General features: G+C 37.7%; 1 protein-coding gene across 4 annotated transcripts in view; it reads left to right on the top strand.

The window, feature by feature from the left end:
• Nucleotides 1–21,243, top strand: part of LOC139975717 (anoctamin-7-like) — a 36,411-nt gene extending 15,168 nt beyond the window's left edge. For 3 of the 4 annotated variants that reach the window (XM_071983823.1, XM_071983819.1, XM_071983821.1), the window contains 18 exons: nucleotides 260–359; nucleotides 617–912; nucleotides 2,306–2,442; nucleotides 3,285–3,453; nucleotides 4,675–4,834; nucleotides 5,176–5,266; nucleotides 6,144–6,310; nucleotides 6,902–6,984; nucleotides 7,750–7,887; nucleotides 8,568–8,763; nucleotides 9,340–9,451; nucleotides 9,876–10,028; nucleotides 11,433–11,569; nucleotides 11,980–12,185; nucleotides 12,417–12,547; nucleotides 12,767–12,857; nucleotides 13,327–13,446; nucleotides 16,246–21,243. In XM_071983823.1, coding sequence (XP_071839924.1) covers nucleotides 260–359; nucleotides 617–912; nucleotides 2,306–2,442; nucleotides 3,285–3,453; nucleotides 4,675–4,834; nucleotides 5,176–5,266; nucleotides 6,144–6,310; nucleotides 6,902–6,984; nucleotides 7,750–7,887; nucleotides 8,568–8,763; nucleotides 9,340–9,451; nucleotides 9,876–10,028; nucleotides 11,433–11,569; nucleotides 11,980–12,185; nucleotides 12,417–12,547; nucleotides 12,767–12,857; nucleotides 13,327–13,446; nucleotides 16,246–16,269 — 2,511 coding nt within the window. In that variant the 3' untranslated portion in view covers nucleotides 16,270–21,243. Of the gene's footprint in view, nucleotides 1–259; nucleotides 360–616; nucleotides 913–2,305; nucleotides 2,443–3,284; nucleotides 3,454–4,674; nucleotides 4,835–5,175; nucleotides 5,267–6,143; nucleotides 6,311–6,901; nucleotides 6,985–7,749; nucleotides 7,888–8,567; nucleotides 8,764–9,339; nucleotides 9,452–9,875; nucleotides 10,029–11,432; nucleotides 11,570–11,979; nucleotides 12,186–12,416; nucleotides 12,548–12,766; nucleotides 12,858–13,326; nucleotides 13,447–14,200; nucleotides 14,219–16,245 lie in introns of all 4 variants that reach the window. The other variant, XM_071983820.1, reaches the window with a different exon arrangement.
• Nucleotides 21,244–21,336: the final 93 nt, after the last annotated feature.

Raw genomic sequence — 21,336 nt, 5'->3', positions numbered from 1 at the left:
TGACCTCTTGTCAATGTTTTTTGTTGTTGATATATCTGAGGCTATAAATTTTGATAACTGACAGGGGACAGTCACAGTCCACCAGTGACCCAGGGTCAATGAATGGGTACTGATTCATTATTCTACCAAAGGCACAAGAAGCGCGAATTAAAAGTTATACTTCTAACGCAGAACACGGTGAAGCCAATCACGTGTAGGCTAAGCTGCATATTTGTAATTAATATTTACTAATTAATTATTATTTTTTGCGCCACTGTAGGACGAGTCAGAAGATGGGCCTCTTGTTCTGAACGTCCTTGGCCAGAGCAGAGAAAGAGATGATCCGGGCACGTTTTTCAATGACGGGAAACGGAAAATAGGTATGAAATTTTGACTGAAAACATTCTTAAAATTCACTGGAAGTCTTTGCTAATATAACAAGTACTTTGTGTAGGTGACCATACCAACTCACTTTTTCAAAATGATGTTTTAATTAAATTTAGTAAGACAGATCGTTGATTAGTATTCAATTTTGACTCTGCAAGAAAAAGTAGTGTGGTTGTAAGTCATAGCAGAACATTGAATAATATTTCAGTCAGGCAATTAATTAGTTTTCACATCCCAAAATTTGGGGTAGATTTCGTCATCGTCTACGAGGAAGAAAAACTCTCGGAGAAACAACTACAGAAGAAAGAAAAAGAAGCCGAAGTACGGAGAGAGAAAGGCCTGCCTGCGACCGAGGAGGAAATCGAAGCCGAAAAGCAGGACGGATGGAGGAAGAAATACCTGCAAAACATCACCGAAGCCGGCTTGGTTGTCGAAGAGGACGCCGTAGAAACGGAGAAGAAAGTGATCGTTTATTACAAACTTCACGCCCCATGGCAGTGCATGGTGTTCTTCGCAGAGGAACTGGGACTCAAGGCACCTCTCCAGGTACGTGCTTTTTTTTTTTTTTTTAGTCTGCATGGATCCTAACACAAAGAGTTTCCCTTTTTTTCAACTACCATCAGATAATTTGATATTTTGCTGTCTGTGCCACTCCTTTCCTGTTTGTAACCAAAGCAGTTTAAAAAAACAAAAATGTAGTATTCCTAGACTTCAAGGTTGCAGTGTCTTTGTTTTGGTATGTCTGACGCAATAGTAACATAATACGGACAGAGGTGAAGTGTGAAGTATCATCTTTGCGTTCATCTCGACTTAAACTTAATATTAGATCAAATTCAAGGACTAAGATTATAATGTTTTTGGTTTCTAAACGTGCTGCCCAACACCAATTTATGACGTAATTCAATATGCTAAAATATATTCATATTAATAATGTACATTGTCTTTTCTTTAATTTAGTTTACTCACAAAAGCTTCAGTGATATAATCTATGATCAAAACAACATAATTACATGTTTCAACATGTTTAGCATTTGCATTGAACTATTTCGACATCTTAACTTGATTGACTTCTTACAAGTCTCCAAATTATGTTTGTCAGTAAATACCATCATTTTGAGATAGTATGGTCAAGTTATGTTTCATGTTAAAAATATGTTTATACGAGCTGATCTTTGTCGGTGCTTTAAAGGGTTTTCTATCGGGAAGTCCAGAAAGACAAATATGTTAGCATCTTACCCCATTATGTAAGGTTTACATATACCCTCTCATACAGTAAGTGAACACACTGTATCCACACTAGATATCTCAAACTGACAATACGGCTATCCATTTGGTAATTAAGTCAGGGTTCCATAAGACTTTTTTTCCACCTCTTAGCAGAGATGTGTTAGGGCCATTTCAATCTGAAGCATTATTATAGTCATAACTCTGGATTTTATGGGATTTCCTGACTCTGCCTTGCTTAGCCATTGAAGGAGTTGTTGATTAGATGGGGATTGGGGGGGGGGGGAGCGGGGGGAGGTGGACGGAGGGAGGGATGAAGGGTAGAGATTGAACCACTCCCTATTGTGGGTTAACTCTTCTATCTGAGGCAGTCTGAGTAGGATGTACATCTGATCTTAAGAGGACATTAAATGTTATAATATTGTTTTCAGTATAAACAGTTTATCCATGTGCACGACTGTTGCAAGATGTCACCATCGACTTTGTGAGTTTTCCATTCTACCCGCCCCCCCCGCAACCCCCTCCACCTGCATCCCACCCCTCCTCACACTCTCCCATCCTGTCTGAAAAACATTGTTGGTGTAATGATGGTTACCCTTTCATCTTTTCTTAGTATATTTATGATGTTTACTTATATCGTATTGATTCTAAAACATGAAATTAAGAAAGAAAAAACTCAGAAAATATCCCAATAATCCTTTCACCATCTTGACAGGCTCAGCCGAATCCCAATCTGAATTGGTCGGGAAAGCTTATGACCAAGCTTAAACTTCCAAATCCCATGAATCAAGAGGTTCCCTTCCAGCCTCTGGATTATTATACCTGTTCCTTTAAGAGATCAAAGCTTCACAAGTGAGTATAACAGATATATGTGTTGATGAGTTGTATAATTTTTTTTTTGGTAAAATTTATGGCCCGGGCAACAAACAAAAGAGCAGACAATGATGGGTTTTGAGGAGGAAAAAAGTAAAAGTTTTCAAAAGAAAATGTCCTTCTTATTATATTCAAATAATTCCCAGTTAATCATAGAAACTGAAAAGTATTTTCAGTCAGTGTGGGAAACAATTGGGATAATCAGGTATTTTTGTTTTTAATAAGAGTGGGCCAAGGCAGGGGGACAGGGGGGGTGGGGGGAGGTAACTGAAAAGAAGACTTCTCAGAGAGTCGACCATCTTGTGTCTCCTGGGAGTGAGAAAAGAATTTGTTGTTGTTGTAAAGTTGTCGAAAAAAGGGAGGGGGGGGGGGGCGGAGGAGGGTAGACTGTACTGCTGCCCTTGATAGCCTGTAGGCAATATATTCATAATTCATAATATATATTTAAAGAGTATGAAAGTAGAGCAGATTCCTCATGCTGTTTAAGTTCATGATATTGATGTTCATTTGAATGAGCTGAGAAATGTTTGGGTTTGCTTGAGATTGGAACGAGTATAACCACCTCAGGAATCGGGTCACAAGTAACCTTCCGCGATTGTTATTATATGATTTTGTTATCTATTAATTCATTATTTTATTAAGATGATAAAGTTTCTGATATTCATGAACTGCTGAGTTATCCTAATGACTTGAAATTCTGTCATTCCCAATAATTTATTTGCTCTTTGTAAATGTTGTACAAAAAAATATTTTACCTTTTTATTTCTTTATAATTTTTTTATGACAAATACTCTTTTGAAATCTTTGTCATTTTCTTCCAGATTTGTCGGCAGTCAAAACAGGGACCGATTCTTCACCAACACGGACAGGATCCGGGTGGTCAACGAAATCCTACAAAACGTGACCTACGGAAAGAGAAAACGGGCCGAGGTCGGGATCGATCGACTACTAGAAGAGGATGTATTTCAAGCCGCCTATCCTTTACATGATGTAAGACAATCGAATGTTTTGGGAAAATGTATCAAAAAATGTATCAAAACACATATTTTTGATTTTTTTTCTTGTGTTTTTTTTCTTCTTCTGTGTTGTTTAAAAATGGATTAATTACTCTCTGTATGAATAAAATGATTTTTGGAAGACATTTGAAGGTCATCAGTGTAGACCCCTCCACCCCCCCCCACACCTTCCACGTCCCCAATTTAAGTGTGGTGAGAATGTTAAAAGATTTTCAATAGTAGGTTGCTGCAGGAAGGTGTTTCCCCCATTTCAACCCTTCCTCCCCCCTCCCCCCTCTGCTTTTCAAAACCCACTTCCAGACATCTAGTTGTCTCAACAAAGGGGAAATACCTTAAAGGCATTGAAGACTTGCCCCGAATCATGTGTCGCCCTCTGAAAAAAGGTTAACTTTCTGTTGCTTGCAAGTGAAGTTTTCTTCTTGTTGCTACAAAATGCAGACAGTACAGGTAATGAAACGTGATACCTTGTTATCTTTATCTGGACCCGAGATGGCCAGCCCTGCTATGTACACTGTGCTGTGGGTATTGACCGTAGCTGCATGTATTGACTGTACATTTGTGTCTAATTATCGACGGTAGCAAGCTGTGTGTGTTTTTGCTGGGATCGGTTGTGGTGTTTAACACTTCTGTTACACATCATTCGAAACTAGGTTAGATTACCGGCATCGGACGTTTCTTTGTGCGCGAGTCTTCACTCCCTTTAAAGGTGACCAGTAAAACATGATTGTTGAAGTTTCAACATGAGTGACCATTCCTTGAATGTCAATGTTTATACGATACCTAGGAATCATCTGACCGGGGCTGACATAATCAAATTTGTGTTTATACGGCACCTTCCAGGCAACTTTACATATATTTTGTTGAATATCATAAAAAATAATACACACACAAACACTAAACTATGAAGACCTCGGTACCTAACAACAAATTCTGTTTCGTAGGACTAAGACATACATATCAAATGTAAGTGCTGCCTGAAACTAATAACATAATCCTGTGATGTTGTATTTTGTTTCCTAAATTTACTTGTCTCCATGCACCAATACCACTCTTGCTTCCGTGAGCGTGACATTCGGTTTAACATTTACATGCATCTGTTATCATAGATACTGCCATTGGGCCAGTATGTATTGTCTTGTTCAATCTCCTTGACGATTTGCCCCGTTTTTCCCCCCTCTTTTCTTTGGCCTTTCAGGGTCCAGAGGAATACGACAACTTAGCCGATGACAAGCTGAACAGACGTCAAGTCTTGAGGAAATACTGGGCCCGATGGGGGGCTTGGTATAAATACCAACCATTGGACCACATCAGGGAATATTTTGGCGAAAAGACAGCTATTTACTTTGCTTGGCTAGGTAATCCATGATTTGTTCCCTTGTTCTTTACAGAATTTACAATTAAGTACATCGTTGTGTATCATTTGCTTGTCCTATCCAACAACTAAACTTTTCAGCAACTCTCAGTTGGGATATTCATTCCCTTCTGCTTGTAAACTTTCAAAGAGTCATGGTACTATATGCCCATTGTGGGTCCTTGTTGATGTTTAACCCTGTCATGCTGTTTTCTATACCGGTAGTTTCAGTATCAGGTGCTTTTCTAAATCGTTTGGTGCTCTCTCATCAGTGGTTTGATAAGGTAACATTTTTATCTCGCAATTTTCTAACCCAATGTTCTTCATCTCTCTTTGTCTTTACAGGAATGTATACAGGGTGGCTACTCCCAGCCTCAGTGGTCGGTATTATCGTTTTTCTCTACGGTATCATAACCTCATCATGGAATGTACCTGCGTAAGTTTCAATCCTTCTCAAAGCCTATGTCACTAAATCTCACATTATGTGGACGTAAGATCCAGCCTTGTGATCATTGCTGGTATATTAGTGATACCAGTAATTCAAGATGGTGACAACTAATCAAGGTGCTTACAGATCTCTTAGCATTGCACTTAAGTATTTGACGGCCACTTTAATAAGAGTGGTTATATCCACACAGAGACACTTAGTTTTAACACTTGTGAATGTCTGCCAAAGAGTAGAAGAATCAGAACTGTAAGGAACTTAAATTTGAAACCTTTCTAGCAACTTCTATAGCCAACAAAATGTGTAACCAATACTGATGAGCTATATTCAATGGCAAAGGAAACTTCCAATATGTGGGGGATTTAAAGGCGGATGTAGCTTTAGCAGTCTTGTTACATTTTGATGTAAAGTTATTTCATGTGTATTTTGTTATGGTTTCATATGTTCTCCCCCCCCCCACCAAGGTCATACTTCAAGGATAATAAGGTATATGAAAATTAATAGTCTTAATCATTTCATTGCCTGGCACTCTTTTCATAAGTTCAAGAATCCAGTTAAAAAGTCCAGCAATGCTGTGAAGTGTATCCCTAAAATAGAAAAGTATGTGAGTGAGTGTGTGCAGGGGAGGGTGGGGGTGGTCAAACCCCTCCCCTCCCAACCCCCAAAGTGAGGGAAGACCCTTCTGTCCCATCCCTCTGCATATTTCATTCCGCCCCTTCTCTGTCAAATTTTAATAAATTTTTAATATGACACTTTTTGTTTAAATTATCAAGACTGATTTACCTGACCGGACGTACACTGTCATTTCATCATTTCAAAGAACACTAAATATCATGTTTTAAAATTAATAATTTTCCGTACCGTCCAGAAATGAGATTTGCGCCAGCAACGAGACGTACAAGATGTGTCCGCTATGCGACGAAGACATCGGCTGTAACTACTGGTACCTATCCACGACATGCAGTAAAGCGCAGTTATCGTATCTATTCGACCATGCAGGGACTGTCTTCTTTTCAATATTTATGTCCTTTTGGGGTAAATTAATTATTTCATTTCATCTTTACATATTTCATCATTTAGTGATACTATACTTAAGATTCTCTTTCACCCGACCAAGTTGAATTGACCCATGTCTCTCATCTCAGTGGCCTTGAGGTTTTTTTTTGGGGGGGGGGGGCTGAACATGCTAATTATTTGATCTCATTTCCAAAGATGGTTTTACACTTGGTATTAGTGTTCAGTCCAATCGTGGAGCCCCGGCACAGATTTGAGATAGGAGGGGAGGGGTGGGTGAGGGGTTTCAGGGGGTTGTGCAAGGATGTTGAGGGGTGTTTCAATTTGCCACCTCTGGAGGTGTTATTAATACCAACATGAAAATCATTGCTGCAGAAGTAACTGGTGGTTTGGTGGTGGCATTGTCCCCCCCCCCACCCTTTCCCTGGGTGTCAGTAGCCCTGTTGAAGTGTTTTTTTTATGAGTAGTGTACAGTTTATGTCTTAAGGATGGAGTTCTATGAATCACAATCATTTCAAGTGTACACCATTTGAGCAATTCTTCATCCATACTGTTGGGACAAGAATGTTTCCAAATTATTATTTTTTAAAATTTTATTTTTGATCTCTGCAGCTGTTACGTTCCTAGAGTACTGGAAAAGAAAGCAAGCCAGTCTAGCCTATCATTGGGATTGCATGGACTTTGAAGACGAGGAGGTAAGGTTCAAAAGAATAAAACTGTCTTTCTTCATCCAAGCATTGTTACGACAACCCATCAATTAACCCCACCCTTCTCCTTTTGCCCTCCTTCTACTTCTCCCTTCCCTTCATTTCATTTAAATACTCTTACTATGCTATGTTTTATTTCAAGGTTAATCGTTTGCTTTGTTTTAATTATACCATTTTTACATGATGTAAGAATGCTTTCTCTACTTTTAAGTCTATAAAATTCATAAAGTTCAAGAGACTTGATCAAATTTCGAAAGAACGAAGATAGAACAAAGCTTGAACTGTTTTCAAACCTGTATCAAAAGTTGTGGTGTTAAGATTATAAGGGTACAGGTTCATTTGTTGCTCTTTTTAAAATTTGAATAATTCTTTAGAAAAATTTATAAACTTATAATTTTACAGATTGTATATTTTCTGTGATGTTAATGTTTTAGATTGAGTTACTTTTAACTATTCGTTAAGGTACATTTGTTAGCTAAAGGTACTGTCGCTTTCAGCCTAGCAGACCTCATTAAAAACAAAATGAAAGGGTGGGGGAGGGGTGGGGAAGGGTGGGGATGGGAGGGGAATCACGAAGGGAGAACCTTTTATTGAAACAAATCAAAGATCATGTTTTACTATTCTTCCTTTGGAATGTCAGTCCACTAGTCAGTATTCATCACTTTTGGTTTAGGCCACCCTGATACAAACTAGCATAGGTTTCATGAATTTTCTGTCTTCATCCTTTTTTTTTTTTTTTCTGGCAATTTCCAGGAGAGACCTCGACCTCAGTTTGCAGCACAAGCACCACTGCTGGAGAAAAACCCGATAACGGGGATATTAGAGCCGTATTTTCCTGAGGACATGAGAAAGAGGAGATGGCTGACTGGTATTGGTGTCCTCGTCGGAATGGTAAAGAAAGAAAAACAACTCGAAGACGATGACTAGATAGAGTGGTTTTGTAGTTGGAACACATGACATGTATTCTTTTATTTTTGGCCCCATACTTGATTTTACCCGCGGGATGTTCTGGGACCCTGACACAGATTTAGGATTTAGTTTAGGGGGAGGGGAAGGAGGGTGGAGGTAGGGTGGAGGGAGGGGGGAGGGGAAGGAGGGTGGAGGGAGGGGAAGTTCAGGAGTCTGACCGGTGTTCAGTGGCCTTTAAATTGTCGCGTATGGCAACATCATACCTGCGTGAAAATCATTGGTGGAATAATTATTAGGAGGACCAAGGCCCTCCCCTTTATTCTGAAATTTTTAATATTTCATAATCAGTTTGTTATAGTTATATTAGACATAGAATTTTGTTTAACATAGGGAGCGAGTGAAGGGCTGCTTTCTTTCATATTTTGACTTTGCCCATATACTCAGCAATTTTCCTCCCATGATAAAAGTTTGGCGCTTTACATCAGCTACTCATTAATTTGGTACACATTTTGATAGATCTTTGATAGTCTTTTTTCCAAAATTTGTTTCTATTCTATATACACATTCCCCCCTCCACAGAATGAGTTGATGCTGGTATATCCAAACAAGAATCTTCTTTTGTGATTATAAATTGAACCTTTCTATTTGTTTGTTATATACAGGTCTCGTTGGTTCTTATTTTCATGTTGGGAGTGATCATGTACCGAGTCCTGGTCAGCATTCCTCTATTTCAGAGCGAAATTTTCCGATCAGAGGCCCAATCTATCGCCAGTATGTCCGGAGCTGTGGTCAACCTGGTCTTGATTATGGTTCTGGGTCAAGTTTACCAGAGATTAGCCGGCATCCTTAACGACTGGGGTAAGTGGGTTTCCCACCGTGGTCACACGTTTATTTCCTCTGACAGTCGGAACGAAATTTATAATTTGTTGCAGCTGCCTCAACATTTGTAACAACTTTGATTATAACCATCCAGGAGTTACATTTAGCAAAAGTTACTCATGGGAAAGAAGCTGATAAAAGAAATGATGGCAAATTTGGACTGAGATAGTTTTTTCTGTGTTATTGATTGGGGAGCTGGAGATGGGGGTATAGGGTGGGGTGGGGGAAGGAATGTAATTGAACTCGAACTGGATTGAACTGAAAAGATATGTATTGAAGTCAACTCTGATAAATTCATGTTAACATAAAGGTTTTATTATTGCATCAGTTTGATTAACTTACAAACTGTTGATATTTTACTGAATATTCCTAGATATTGAGGAAGATTAAAGTAACTAGATTTCTACTACAGGGAGTGTTGATGATGATAATGAGCACATGAATGGAATTATAAACATTTCTTGGATGTATGATCTCAAAGTTTGTAGAAGGCAGAAAAATATTAATATGATCATTATTTTGTTTCTTTATCGTTTTTTTCCCCCCGTACACCAGAAATGCATCGAACTCAGACAGAATATGAAGATAACCTCACCTTCAAGGTCTTCATCTTCCAATTCATGAATTTCTTTTCCTCCGTATTCTACATCGCATTCATCAAAGGAAAGTAAGTTGAAGAGAAAAAAATGGCCAGTTGTGTAAAGGAATTTTTAGTTTCATGATTTGATTGTGTTGCAGGTTACTATATAGCAATGGCAGGTTAGCAGTCTGGTGTTGGCATCAAATTCATGTTCAATCTTGAGAGAAAACTGAATAATGTAGCTGAATTGGTGCACATACATAACTATAACATTTTCCCATTACCTTTCCCCTCCCCTTAGACTCTCCCCCAAACAAATGCATAAACACGAGAATTTATGTCTTTAATGTAAGATTTCTGTTCCAGTATATGCTCCTTTGATGTACAATGAATTCAAGGTTTTGAAAACATTTGGCCCACACCAGCGTCAGTTGATCGGTCAGCCCATAATGTTTCCAGGGACAGTACACGTAAATCAACTGACCTAACATTCTTTTTCTTGCTTTGTCAGATTCGTCGGTTACCCTGGCAACTACGTCCGTCTCTTCGGTCTGAGGAACGAGGACTGCGGGAGCGGAGGATGCTTGATCGAGCTAGCTCAACAGCTGATCGTCATCATGGTCGGCAAACAGATCATCAATAACTGCCAAGAACTCATCATTCCGTAAGTGATGATAGAGACTCTTTGACGTCTCTTAAAATTAGAAAACATTGTCAGGCGCGTAGCCAAGAGGGGGGGCCAAGGGGGCAGCCGCCCCCCCTTGAGCATAATTTTTTTGTATATTTTTATGATATCGCTAGTAATTTCAAAAGAGAAAATGCTAAGATGCAGCTTACAAGGCCTGGGAAGTGCCATTACCAGCAATCTGGGAGACATTTTCAACCAAAATTTTCTTGTACGCTTCGCGCCAACCATGGTGTCACTATGCTTAGATAGTTTGCAATGCCGTATCTACGGCTCTGATAGTTTGCCTACAGTTTCGCCCCTTCCTTGGCAAATTTCTTGCTACGCGCCTGAACCATTGCCGTTGCATCTGTCAATTATTTGAGCCTGAGGGAAAAAAGTCAAAATTTTTATTTCTATTTCAGGAATATACTTTAGAGCCATGCATAGCATTGATCAAATTTGAAAGGAAACGATATCTAACAAAAAATCATATCCTGCTAGGATCGAAATGTCAGGCCAACTTACTTTTACACATTCTCTTTAATGCACAGGCTCTTCAGTGGATAAGCAGTTTGCTAACAGTTTTGCTTTATTTATATTTATTTTGAAAATAATATCTGCAAAGAAGTGCAAAATTCAAGGCGTGTTCATACAGGAGTGGCAGCATTTGACTGTAGTATTTCATGCTTAATTTGTTTAAGGTCAGAGAGCAGTTAGGAAAAAGCCCCAAAAAATATAAGTTTTAGGTTTTTCTTTACAATCATACAGATTCTTATTTTATCTCAAAATGATAATTTGTGTAGCTACGCGGTAATTTGCATATACATATTTTGTTTTGGATTCCATATCAGTTTTGTTTTTGAATGTTCGTATGCTATTACCCTCTAAAAGTAAACCTAATTTGTGCGATAAATGGAACAGGCTATCCAGGACATCACCAGAGGCTAGAGTAATAGAAGCATAATCGTGCCAGATGCAATTGCTGTTTTAGTAGTTTAATAATAATACTAATTAACAGTTCTTATATAGCGCAACTTACAATAAAGTCTCGCCCTGCTGTACTTAACCCTGGTCATTGGTAACTTGTCACACCTACACACCAAAGTGTGCACAATTCAAACAATCTCTCCTGGGGCACCACAGTGCACCACAGCCACGTGTCCCCTGGGGGACTTCCCATAGGGTGTAGCCACAAACCGGCGCACGCAACTATATTTACAAGTTACCTCGCAAGTCCCCATTTATACACCTGGGTGAAGAGAGGCAATGGAGATAAAGCGCCTTGCCCGAGGACACAACGCAATGATCTGGCCAGGGTTCGAACCTGCAAACCTTAGATCACAAGTCCACTGCCTTAACCACTTGACCACAACGCCCTCTTCCGATTGCCTCACGTTTCAGAAAAGTGAAGCAGTTAATACTTCGTTGGAAGGTCAGCGGATCGTTTGGCCGGAATTCAGATTCTCATCTGAGCCGATGGGAGGAGGATTATCAACTGGTCCCGAACGAAGGATTGTTTGAGGAATATTTAGAAATGGGTGAGTTAGTAAAACATGTTGAGGTGGTACTTTTCGATGGATAACAATTTCGTCAGTGTTTGTCAGAAAGAAGAAAAAAAAAGAAGAGAAAACAGTATTATTTATCATTTCCTAACTTTAGGATTCGGGATTCCTCTGAACCTGTATCCAATCATTTTGTTCTGTTTAGGGGGGGGGGGATTGTTTATGCTTTCTAGAGGAAGTGGGACAGCATGCATTGGATAAGAGATCTTGAGAAGCAAAGTGGACATAGAGGGGGTGGAGGGAAGAGGGCAGATGCCGACCAGCCCTCTTTCGATATTTTCTGGCCTAAATAGGGTGATTAGTAGTGACCTGACGTATGAAAATGAAATTAAAATATCATAAATTATGTTTTGGTTTTTATAGCGCTTTGTTATTAATCTCTACAGTCATTCAGTTTGGTTTCATTACCGTATTTGTCGCCGCTTTCCCATTGGCTCCTCTCTTTGCCCTCTTAAACAATTGGATCGAGATCCGATTGGACGCCCAGAAGTTCATCGGTGAGTTGAGGAGAGGTTTGGCAGACAGAGCTCAGGACATCGGTATATGGTACGACATCTTAGAGTTCACTGCTCAACTGGCTGTTATCAGTAATGTGAGTGTGTATATTGGTTTTTCTTTCATTTGCATAATTTTCATTTGCATAAGTTTAACATACCTTGAATAATGTTCCTCAACTGAAAGAGCAGCCGGTTGCATTTCATCACTAAAACAAAATTCTTAGAAGGACAGAAACTGTCGAGAAATTGCTCGTCTTATTATACGTCTAATGAACTACGGCATAATTTGACATAGTTTTTTTTTTTCTCCAATGTTCTTCTCCTAGGGATTTTTGATTGCCTTCACCTCACAGTTCCTCCCAAGGCTACTGTACCATCATGACTGCGGTACCCTCCAGGGGTACACCAACTTCACCCTGGCGTACTCACCAGAAAATTCTACCCATCAAGAGTGCAGGTAAAACAAAACATTCCTTCAGTCAGCTATATGATCAAGACAGTGAATTCTTATTTTGTACCAGAAGAATTAGACTACATCCAGACACTGGCCACATACTCTTTTCAGCACTCTTTCTAGTCCTGGATAAAGGTAGTGATGTTTGGTCTCATAATGTTATCCTATTTTTTCTCCTCGAAAAATGGCTTTTTCACTCCTCTTTTTCTCCTCTTTCGCCAGATACCAAGATTATCGAGATGACGAAGGCAATCATACCATCTTTTACTATAGACTGTTAGCTCTGAGACTGGGATTTGTAATAGTGTTTGAGGTAAATCAAAATGATCACTTCATCAGACTTTCAGAGATTGCTTTAAATTTTAACTTTAATACCAAGTTTAAGCAACTTCCAAGAAAGAAAAAAAATTGTCTTTTGAAAAGTTTTTGCAACACCTCGTAATTTCTACGCACAGGATGGTGGCTGGTACGAACACCATTGTATTAGTTTAGATCTTGGCTGAAGATTTGTTTCCCTTGAACAAGTTGAATTTTTGAAGCAGAAATCCCTTTGTCATGGTAGTCTAAGTGACAGTTAGAAAGTCTACCATTTCTGGCACAGTGCAGTTACTGCAAGCCTTGATAGGTATTATTGTGTCCATGTTACAATGGAAATTTAATCCATCATTATAACCTGCATAATATTATCATATTATATTACATATATTATCATATATATATACAAAATAAACTGTTAGGTGAATGTCTATTCATTGACAATTGTTCACATATATTTCTGGCAGCATTTTGTGTTTGGCATATCTCGAGCTATCGACTTTGTCGTTCCCGACGTACCGGAGAGCCTTGAGGTCAAGATCAAACGAGAGGCCTACCTGGCAAAGCAAGCTCTACAAGAAGTTCAGGTAAATTTGTCAATCTTATTAAAAGGATGACCTTGGGCTTACAAAAGTTGTTTTTGATATCTGACATGCAGGTTGAATTTTAATACCAATATTATTATATTTCCTTGAGGTAAAATATAATAATAATCAGGTATTAAAAGCCTTGGATCTTTGGAAGCTCAATAACCATAAAAGTAGAAGACTTTGGTGGGCATCAGTATTTTTATACGTTAGTCTGCTAGAGAATTGCTGTAAATTGTTCCAAAGTATCTTCCTTGGGGCTTGGTCTTCCCGAATCACTCCCAGGCATCGAGGAATGTTAGAGTATTAAGCAAGTAAATGTTTCAACGTTTGAGAAGGCTTTGAGGGGAAATCGTCACTCTGGCTATGAGCCTGGAGGGGAGGAGAGGGGGGGGGGGCAGGGGGAGGTAGGTAGGGAGACAGAACTAACAATCGATGGATGCCATCTATATTTGTCTTATGCATCTTATTCCTTCCCAGTTTTCTTGTGTCTAAGCTGATTATGTAATGTATACTCATTCCATGTGATAATGTTTGTATAGTGATGTTAAAGTACCCCCTCTACTCATAGCCATTGTTTTGCTATACAACGCACATACTTGTCTCCTTACACAATATTCAACTTCTATTGTAATATTATTCTATCATTGTTCTCTCAAGTTATATTACAAAATATTTAAGAATGACTCCTATTGTAATGTTCTATTGTTTCAACTTTCTTTATGATGTTTGTTTGTCTTTCTTCTTTCATTAGTGATTATTATTCTCCAAGGTACTGTATGCACCAGTTTCTGCTTGAGCATGTTCATGTTTACCTGTTTTGCTATCCCCCCACCCCCCACCCCTCTTTGCATAATTTTTGACATTAACAATGTGCTATTACTGGATATAGAATATATATACTAACAGCTGCATGCCTGGTACTGGGAACAGACTAAGAAAAAACACTCAGAAACATCATTTTCTATTCCAAATTTAATGACTTTCAGGATAATTAAAACATTATTTCTTTGATCCATTTTGGTATTTTATGTTTATTAAACTTTGTTCTTGTTTGGTGATGGATGGGTCATGAATGTTATCAGTGTTACCCAAACAATTTCAACATGCTTACTGTTTTGGGAACTATGCGTTTTAATGGTTTTTCAAGCTTTTTTTTCTCTCTATTTTTACTTTTTCTTTATTGTCCCAACATTTTTTCCCCCCTCCTTGACTGAGGATATACTCTCCCCTCTCCTATGCCCCAAACCCTCACATACCTCACCCTCTCTCACCCGACCACAAAAAGGAATAAATTGTATCTGTTCATTTTATCAAAATGATATATCGTAATTTTAGTTGCAAATTAAGAAAACATTGGATTATGCAGAACCTAGTGCTGTAGGTTGTGACAGATTGTGTTATCTATTTTTGGGTTCAATTTTCTGTTTTTCTCTTCTTTTTGTCTGGTATCAGACCATGCATGCTCTATAAATGCTACTTTTATGGTGGAGGGATTTAATATTGCAAGGAACAGGGCATAATTTATCCAGTATAGCATCACAAACTGCCATGCAAAATGGACAAACTGCCATTCAAAATGGACAAACTGCCATGCAAAATGGACAAACTGCCATGCAAAATGGACAAACTGCCATGCAAAATGGACAAACTGCCATGCAAAATGGACAAACTGCCATGCAAAATGGACAAACTGCCATGCAAAATGGGCAAACTACTATGCAAAATGAGCAAACTGCCATGCAAAATGGACAAACTGCCATGCAAAATGGACAAACTGCCATGCAAAATGGACAAACTGCCATGCAAAATGGACAAACTGCCATGCAAAATGGACGAAACTGCCATGCAAAATGGACAAACTGCCATGCAAAATGGACAAACTGCCATGCAAAATGTTATGCAAAATGGGCAAACTGCTATACAAGTGGAAAGCTGTATAACAAGTTTTGCACATTGGCACCATAGTATTTGATAGTAGAAATTTCAAAGCTTTCCGAAACTGCTACCCAAAATTTTAATTTTAATTATTCAGTGAGAAATAGCCAGTCATAGGGACATAATCTGCCAGTAATATTGCAAAAACTACAGTTAAATTTATCGCCATCAAATATGCTAAAGTTTGTCCGTTAGTTTTTAAAAATGTCATATAACAATCGCCATTTTTAAACCTACTCTAAAAGCATTTGCCATCGTTCAGAAATTTAAAAGTCTATTTAAATTGCTCCTCAGTGTCTGAAGGTATTTCACTACACAGTGTAGCCAGGAAAATACTTCTCAAACATTTTTAAAGCAGATTTGAGCACACTTGGAAGCAGTATGCTTTCTGGGTGAAACCTTAGAATTTATGCAAATTATTTTTTTAAAGGACATTAAAGATTTTCAGTTCTTTGGCTCATATTTTTTCCTTTTTTTTTTTCATTGGAGAGTGGGTTTAGTTGGACACTAACAGATGATCATGATTGAATTTGCAAAATATAGTTTAAGCCTTTGCAAATACATTCTTTGGTTTTTAAATATGTAATTTGAAATTTTCCAAAAAAATACCCAGATATCATATGCAAAGACTCATGCAAAATATCAGAATGGGTAATAGCTTTAGAAATTGATTTCAATATCATGATCGATAGAAATTTAAATCAATCATTTATTTTGAAATACATGATTCGATCCCTACGTTGTAAAGTAGTGGCTTACATGAAGCTACTTTGACAGTTCTCCATTCTGTTATACGTTTCTGATTAAAATGATCAATTTTTTGGTATTGATATTCCTTTTTTCTTTCTTCATATTTCCCAGGAGCAATTGGTGGATTTAAGCTGAAGCCTAAAAACAGAAGAAGAAAAAAAGGAGTTTGTTGACATTTAGGAGAAGATAGAGGAGGATGGACTTGTGAACAATAAGAAATGATCATTTCACACAATTTATTTTATTAGTAGTCTGTGTTTACTTTATGTATCACTTTCCTTGCACATTGCTTATTCAATACAGTTGTTATTTTATTGTTAGCACAAACACTTTAGCCTTTTCTAGCATGTTCCTTTTTTTGGGGCAAATAATTTTTTTAAATAATTTGTCATCTGGTAGTTGAAGTTGGGGGCAATTTATCTCCAAAGCCTTTGTTGGACTTTTAGTAGGTATCAAATCTTTTGGGAGAGTGGAAGATTATTTTAGAGCAAAAGTTGTTAAGTAAAGATTAGTCAATCTGAAAATATTTGTATGGAACTAAAGGCCATCAAACAACGAACAATTGAAAAATGTTGTCAGCGTATTGTGATTGTGATTGCAAATAAGACTGTGGCACTTTATGAAAATCAATAAAACTGGCACATATTGAAAACCAATAAAACTGTGGCACTAATTGAAAATCACTAAAATCTGTGGCATTTATTGACAATCACTAAAACTGTGGCATGTATTTAAAACCAATAAAACTGGCACTTATTGAAAATCACTAAAACTGGCACTTATTGAAAATCACTAAAACTGGCACTTATTGAAAATCACTAAAACTGTGGCACTTATTGAAAACCAATAAAACTGTGGCACTTATTGAAAATCACTAAAACTGGCAAATATACAGGGGTAAATTAAGTTTGTTGCCCTGTATAGGATATTGTTAGGGCACATATATTCCAGCGTGATTGGTGTGGACTCCTTTACAGTCATGCAGTATGGATTCCAGTGTGGTTGGGTTCGATTCCAGTATGGGTCTGGCTGGCGTGGTTCCTTGTACAGTATTGGACTCATGTGTGTGAGGATTAGGTAAATCCCAGTGCGGTTGAGGTTATTGGAACCGGCCTAGTGCAGTTAAGGGTTGATTCCATTGTGGTCGTCCCTTGGAAAACCAGCTCTTACCTTTTGGTGGTCCAAACCGCAAATTTCGTAATCCGAATCAAATGTACCAACATAACATAAAATGATCAATATGTACACTGTAGGGAGAGATGTTTAGGTTTGGTGAAAAGTAAATCAGCTTTGGTCCAGTAAAACTCCCCTTTAATTGAGTGGTTCATAGGTATACTACTAGTTTTGTGTTTTATTTTCAGTATCTCAAAAGTAATGGAGGGTTATACCATTTGATCTATTTGGGGGTATTTAGTAGCAACTGCAGTCGTCCATCAGGCGTTTGATTGTTGTAAAAGAAATTTGGTCATCTCAGATGACTGGTTAACCTTTACAAAATAAACCTTGTTCATGATTAATACCTTTAGTTTTGCTATTATTTGTTCTCTTCAACGAAAGGAATGTAGAAGATTAAGCAGGTGAATGTACAGGAACGATTAAACTTGAAAGAGAAAAAAAAAAGCAGAGACTTAAAATCTGATTCATGTAGTATTAAACTATGGCAGCAACTATATAACCTTCAATTATCGGATAAATGGTACTACCTTAGAAATGGAAATTTTATTGTAGTTTTTCAATTTTACCTTTTAATTGCTTTTATTATCGTAACATATTTTATTTGAATTAGAACAACACAGTCAGTCATTGACCAGTGTATTATGAAATCAATCTAGAATCGTAGAGGGATCTTACTTCAATTTGTTCTTGGATGGAAGCCAAAATGGAAGGTGATCTTATTACCTAGCATTCAAAATGAAGAAACATGATGGTGATAGAGGGGGTAGTTCCTACTACATCATATGATAAAGGGGGTTCCCCCTCACTTTCCCCAAATTTATCATATTCATGAGCCTAATGATATTGTAATTCTCTTGATAAAAGGAGGGGGGGGAGTTATTTTGTCTCAAGTGAATCCTCCAGCCTCATCCTCCGGTCTCAGGTGGTTTCTGCTTGAAAGCTCCCCATGTGGTGCACATCCCTGGTGGGTTTCCGAGAGAGGGGGGGGCTATTCTGTGTCTCCAGTGAATCCTCCTCCGGCCTCAGGTGGTTTCTGTGTGAGAGCTCACAGCTCTTACAGACGGTCCCTTGTGTCAATAGATACACCCACTAGGACCAATGGAAACTGAAGGAAAGAACGGGGAAAAGAAAAAAAAAACAGTATAGGGAGCATTGCTGTGGCTTTCATAATGCCACTCTTTAGGATCTATGTGGTGAGCTGAGGATCCCAAGCAGGGTCCCTGGGGAGGGGGGGGGCTGATATATAACATTTGGTTTGGATACAAGCAGTGACAAATTAAGTCTTCCACAGGGAATTAATGTATTTCAACTTCCAGTGAGTGCTTAAATTTGTTACTGCATCCATGCATGTAAATTTGTAGACAATTTTGTACGAGCAAATTTTATCATATTTGTTGCTAATTCATTATCTGATATGAGTGGTCACCTTTTCTCGTCTCGTACTTTTCTTTTATATGAAAAAAGAGTCCGCTAGTCTTCCTGTAAACATCGCTAAAGTTTAATTTCTTGTAGTATCGTTCTTTAATTCTTCATTAATTTGTAATACTTTGTAACGGTGACATCCCTATGTTCCGACGTCTCTATGTTCCGACGTCTCTATGTTCCGACGTCTCTATGTTCCGACAAATTGTTTGGACTCTAATTTTTTTTGACCAAATTTTAGTCGGACCCCATTTGTGACCCCATTTTTTTTCGGACCCCATTTTTTTGGACCCCACTTTTTTGGGACCCAATTTTTTGGGACCCATATTTTTTTGTGCAAAATTTTTACTAACATGTTTTCGGACCAAATTTTATTCTGACCAATGTTTTTTGGGACCCAATTATTTTGGACCAAAATTTTTCGGACCCAAATTTTTTTGGGACCCAACTTTTGGACCAACATGATTTCTGACCAATTTTTTCCCTGACCCCTAATTAGGTCCGAAAAAATGGGTCCCAAAAATTAAGTCCGAAAAAATGGTTCTCACAAATTGGGTCCACAAAAATTAGGTCCAAAAAAAATTGGGTCCACAAAAAATTAGGGTGAACAAAAAATTGGGCCAGAAAAAAATTGGGTCCGAAAAAATTTGGGTCCAAAAAATTGGGCCAGAAAAAAATTGGGTCCGAAAAAATTTGGGTCCAAAAAATTGGGTCCGAAAAAAATGGGGTCCAAAAAAATGGGGTCCAAAAAAATGGGGTCCGAAAAAAATTAGAGTCCAAACAATTTGTCGGAACATAGAGACGTCGGAACATAGAGACGTCGGAACATAGAGACGTCGGAACATAGAGATGTAACCCTTTGTAACAGCATATGTATATCCATATATATTCCTTTCATGTTGGTATGGAATCAGAAGCCTTCACGCCAATCTCCTTTAAACTTTTAAACATTCTATAAAGATTTTTCATGTATGTATGCATACTAGCTTCCCAATCTTAGCCCTATCGATGTTGACATATCACTCTTTGGAACGTTCACTGAAAGGCTAAAACACGTTGATATGCTTCTCCTATGACCACAGTCACTTATACGTTACAGCAAGAGAGGTTACATGGATTGCAGACGTATCTTATTATCAAATACAGGAAAGATACATAAGCAGAGGTTTCTAGTAGTCAGGTATCTAGAGCCTTGAGGCTGTAACTTGTTATGGTCGTATATTAGCAAAGTAGTTTACTTTATCACCAGTTGCTATGGCGATTGCCTTTATGAAGATATCTTCCATTTTGAAAATCAAGTTCTTCCTCTTTGTCTGCATGTGTGTAGTTACTTGAAGTTATAAATGGTTAACCAATCATTCAAGGTTCCCATATCATGTTTTACCTTGAAGATTAACATGGCTAGAAATGAGGAACCTTTTTGTATTCCAAAGTACTATTTGTAATAGTTCTAACCAGATTTGACCCTCGTGCTTTATTTCTGGTAAACATATTACAGATGGAAGATTACAGGTCAAACAAAAGAAAAACATTCAAAAAGTTATGAAATTGTATCACTTTTGTGCGCTTGGTTTGATTCAGTACATTGTCTTTAATTAATAGCTGTGTATTTGAATTTCAATTCAGATTGGGCCGTCTTAAAGTTCACTTTTCTTGCCTTACAATAAGGTATTTTTATTCAATGAAAATTGTGTTTCAAGACAGATGTTTTCATAAATCACAATTTTGTGAGTATTGGAAGACTGAGTCGTTGGCTTTGACAGACTGACTTATTGGTAAAAAATATATATATATATATATAAATATGCAATGTTCTTAACTTCAAACTGTTAGTCAACATTGGTAGATTTTCTCAAAAATGATGACCCATTTTATTGCCATGAAAAAATCTTCATAAGTTAATGAATTTCCTTATTCGTATGATATATTTTTTGAGATGTTCGGGGGAAAGGGGCAGAGGGAGGGGTTGTGTAAGATATTCTCGCTCACTCATATTCAATAAGTACTCACACACACAATGCTCTTGGTTGCCAAATGCATTGTGTGACCGTGAGTTGTATACAAAGTTATATGCATAAATAGAGGGCGGTATGCCAGTATCAATATCACTCAAGTTGTGGCTGAAAGCTGGGTTAAACTGATGACCATTTAGCTGACAGTGTTGTCATTTAAAACTTCGAACATTTTATGATGCAAATTGTTTCTTTTCATATTTGTTTTCACCAGACTGTTTCAAAATATTTTTAATTTCCATTTTTGTTTTCAAACAGATATTCTGTTTTGGGTATATTATATTTATTAAGCCTGATGTGTGTTTATGTATATATATATATACATGTGTGTGTATGTATGTGTGGTTTGGCAATACTCTTCGGTCGTTCTTTATACACTTTAGCCCTTTGTCTGGTACCTTTTAAAACTTTAAAATCTTGTCATTGTCTAATTTTGTTGGTTTTATAGATATATTTGGAATGATCAAATCAGAATAAATGGTAGACGAAAGTTCTGAAACTTTGTCGTTGGTGTTTTTCCCCCAATTCCCGACTATATTTCTTACTGAATTTATCTGAAAATGATACCTTTGATTCCATGTCTTGTTCTGGA

The sequence above is a fragment of the Apostichopus japonicus genome, chromosome 11, assembly GCF_037975245.1.
Source record: "Apostichopus japonicus isolate 1M-3 chromosome 11, ASM3797524v1, whole genome shotgun sequence".
Classification (NCBI taxonomy): Eukaryota; Metazoa; Echinodermata; class Holothuroidea; order Aspidochirotida; family Stichopodidae; genus Apostichopus; species Apostichopus japonicus.
Note: the sequence above shows the minus strand (reverse complement) of the source record. Positions and strands in the feature narration are given on the sequence as shown.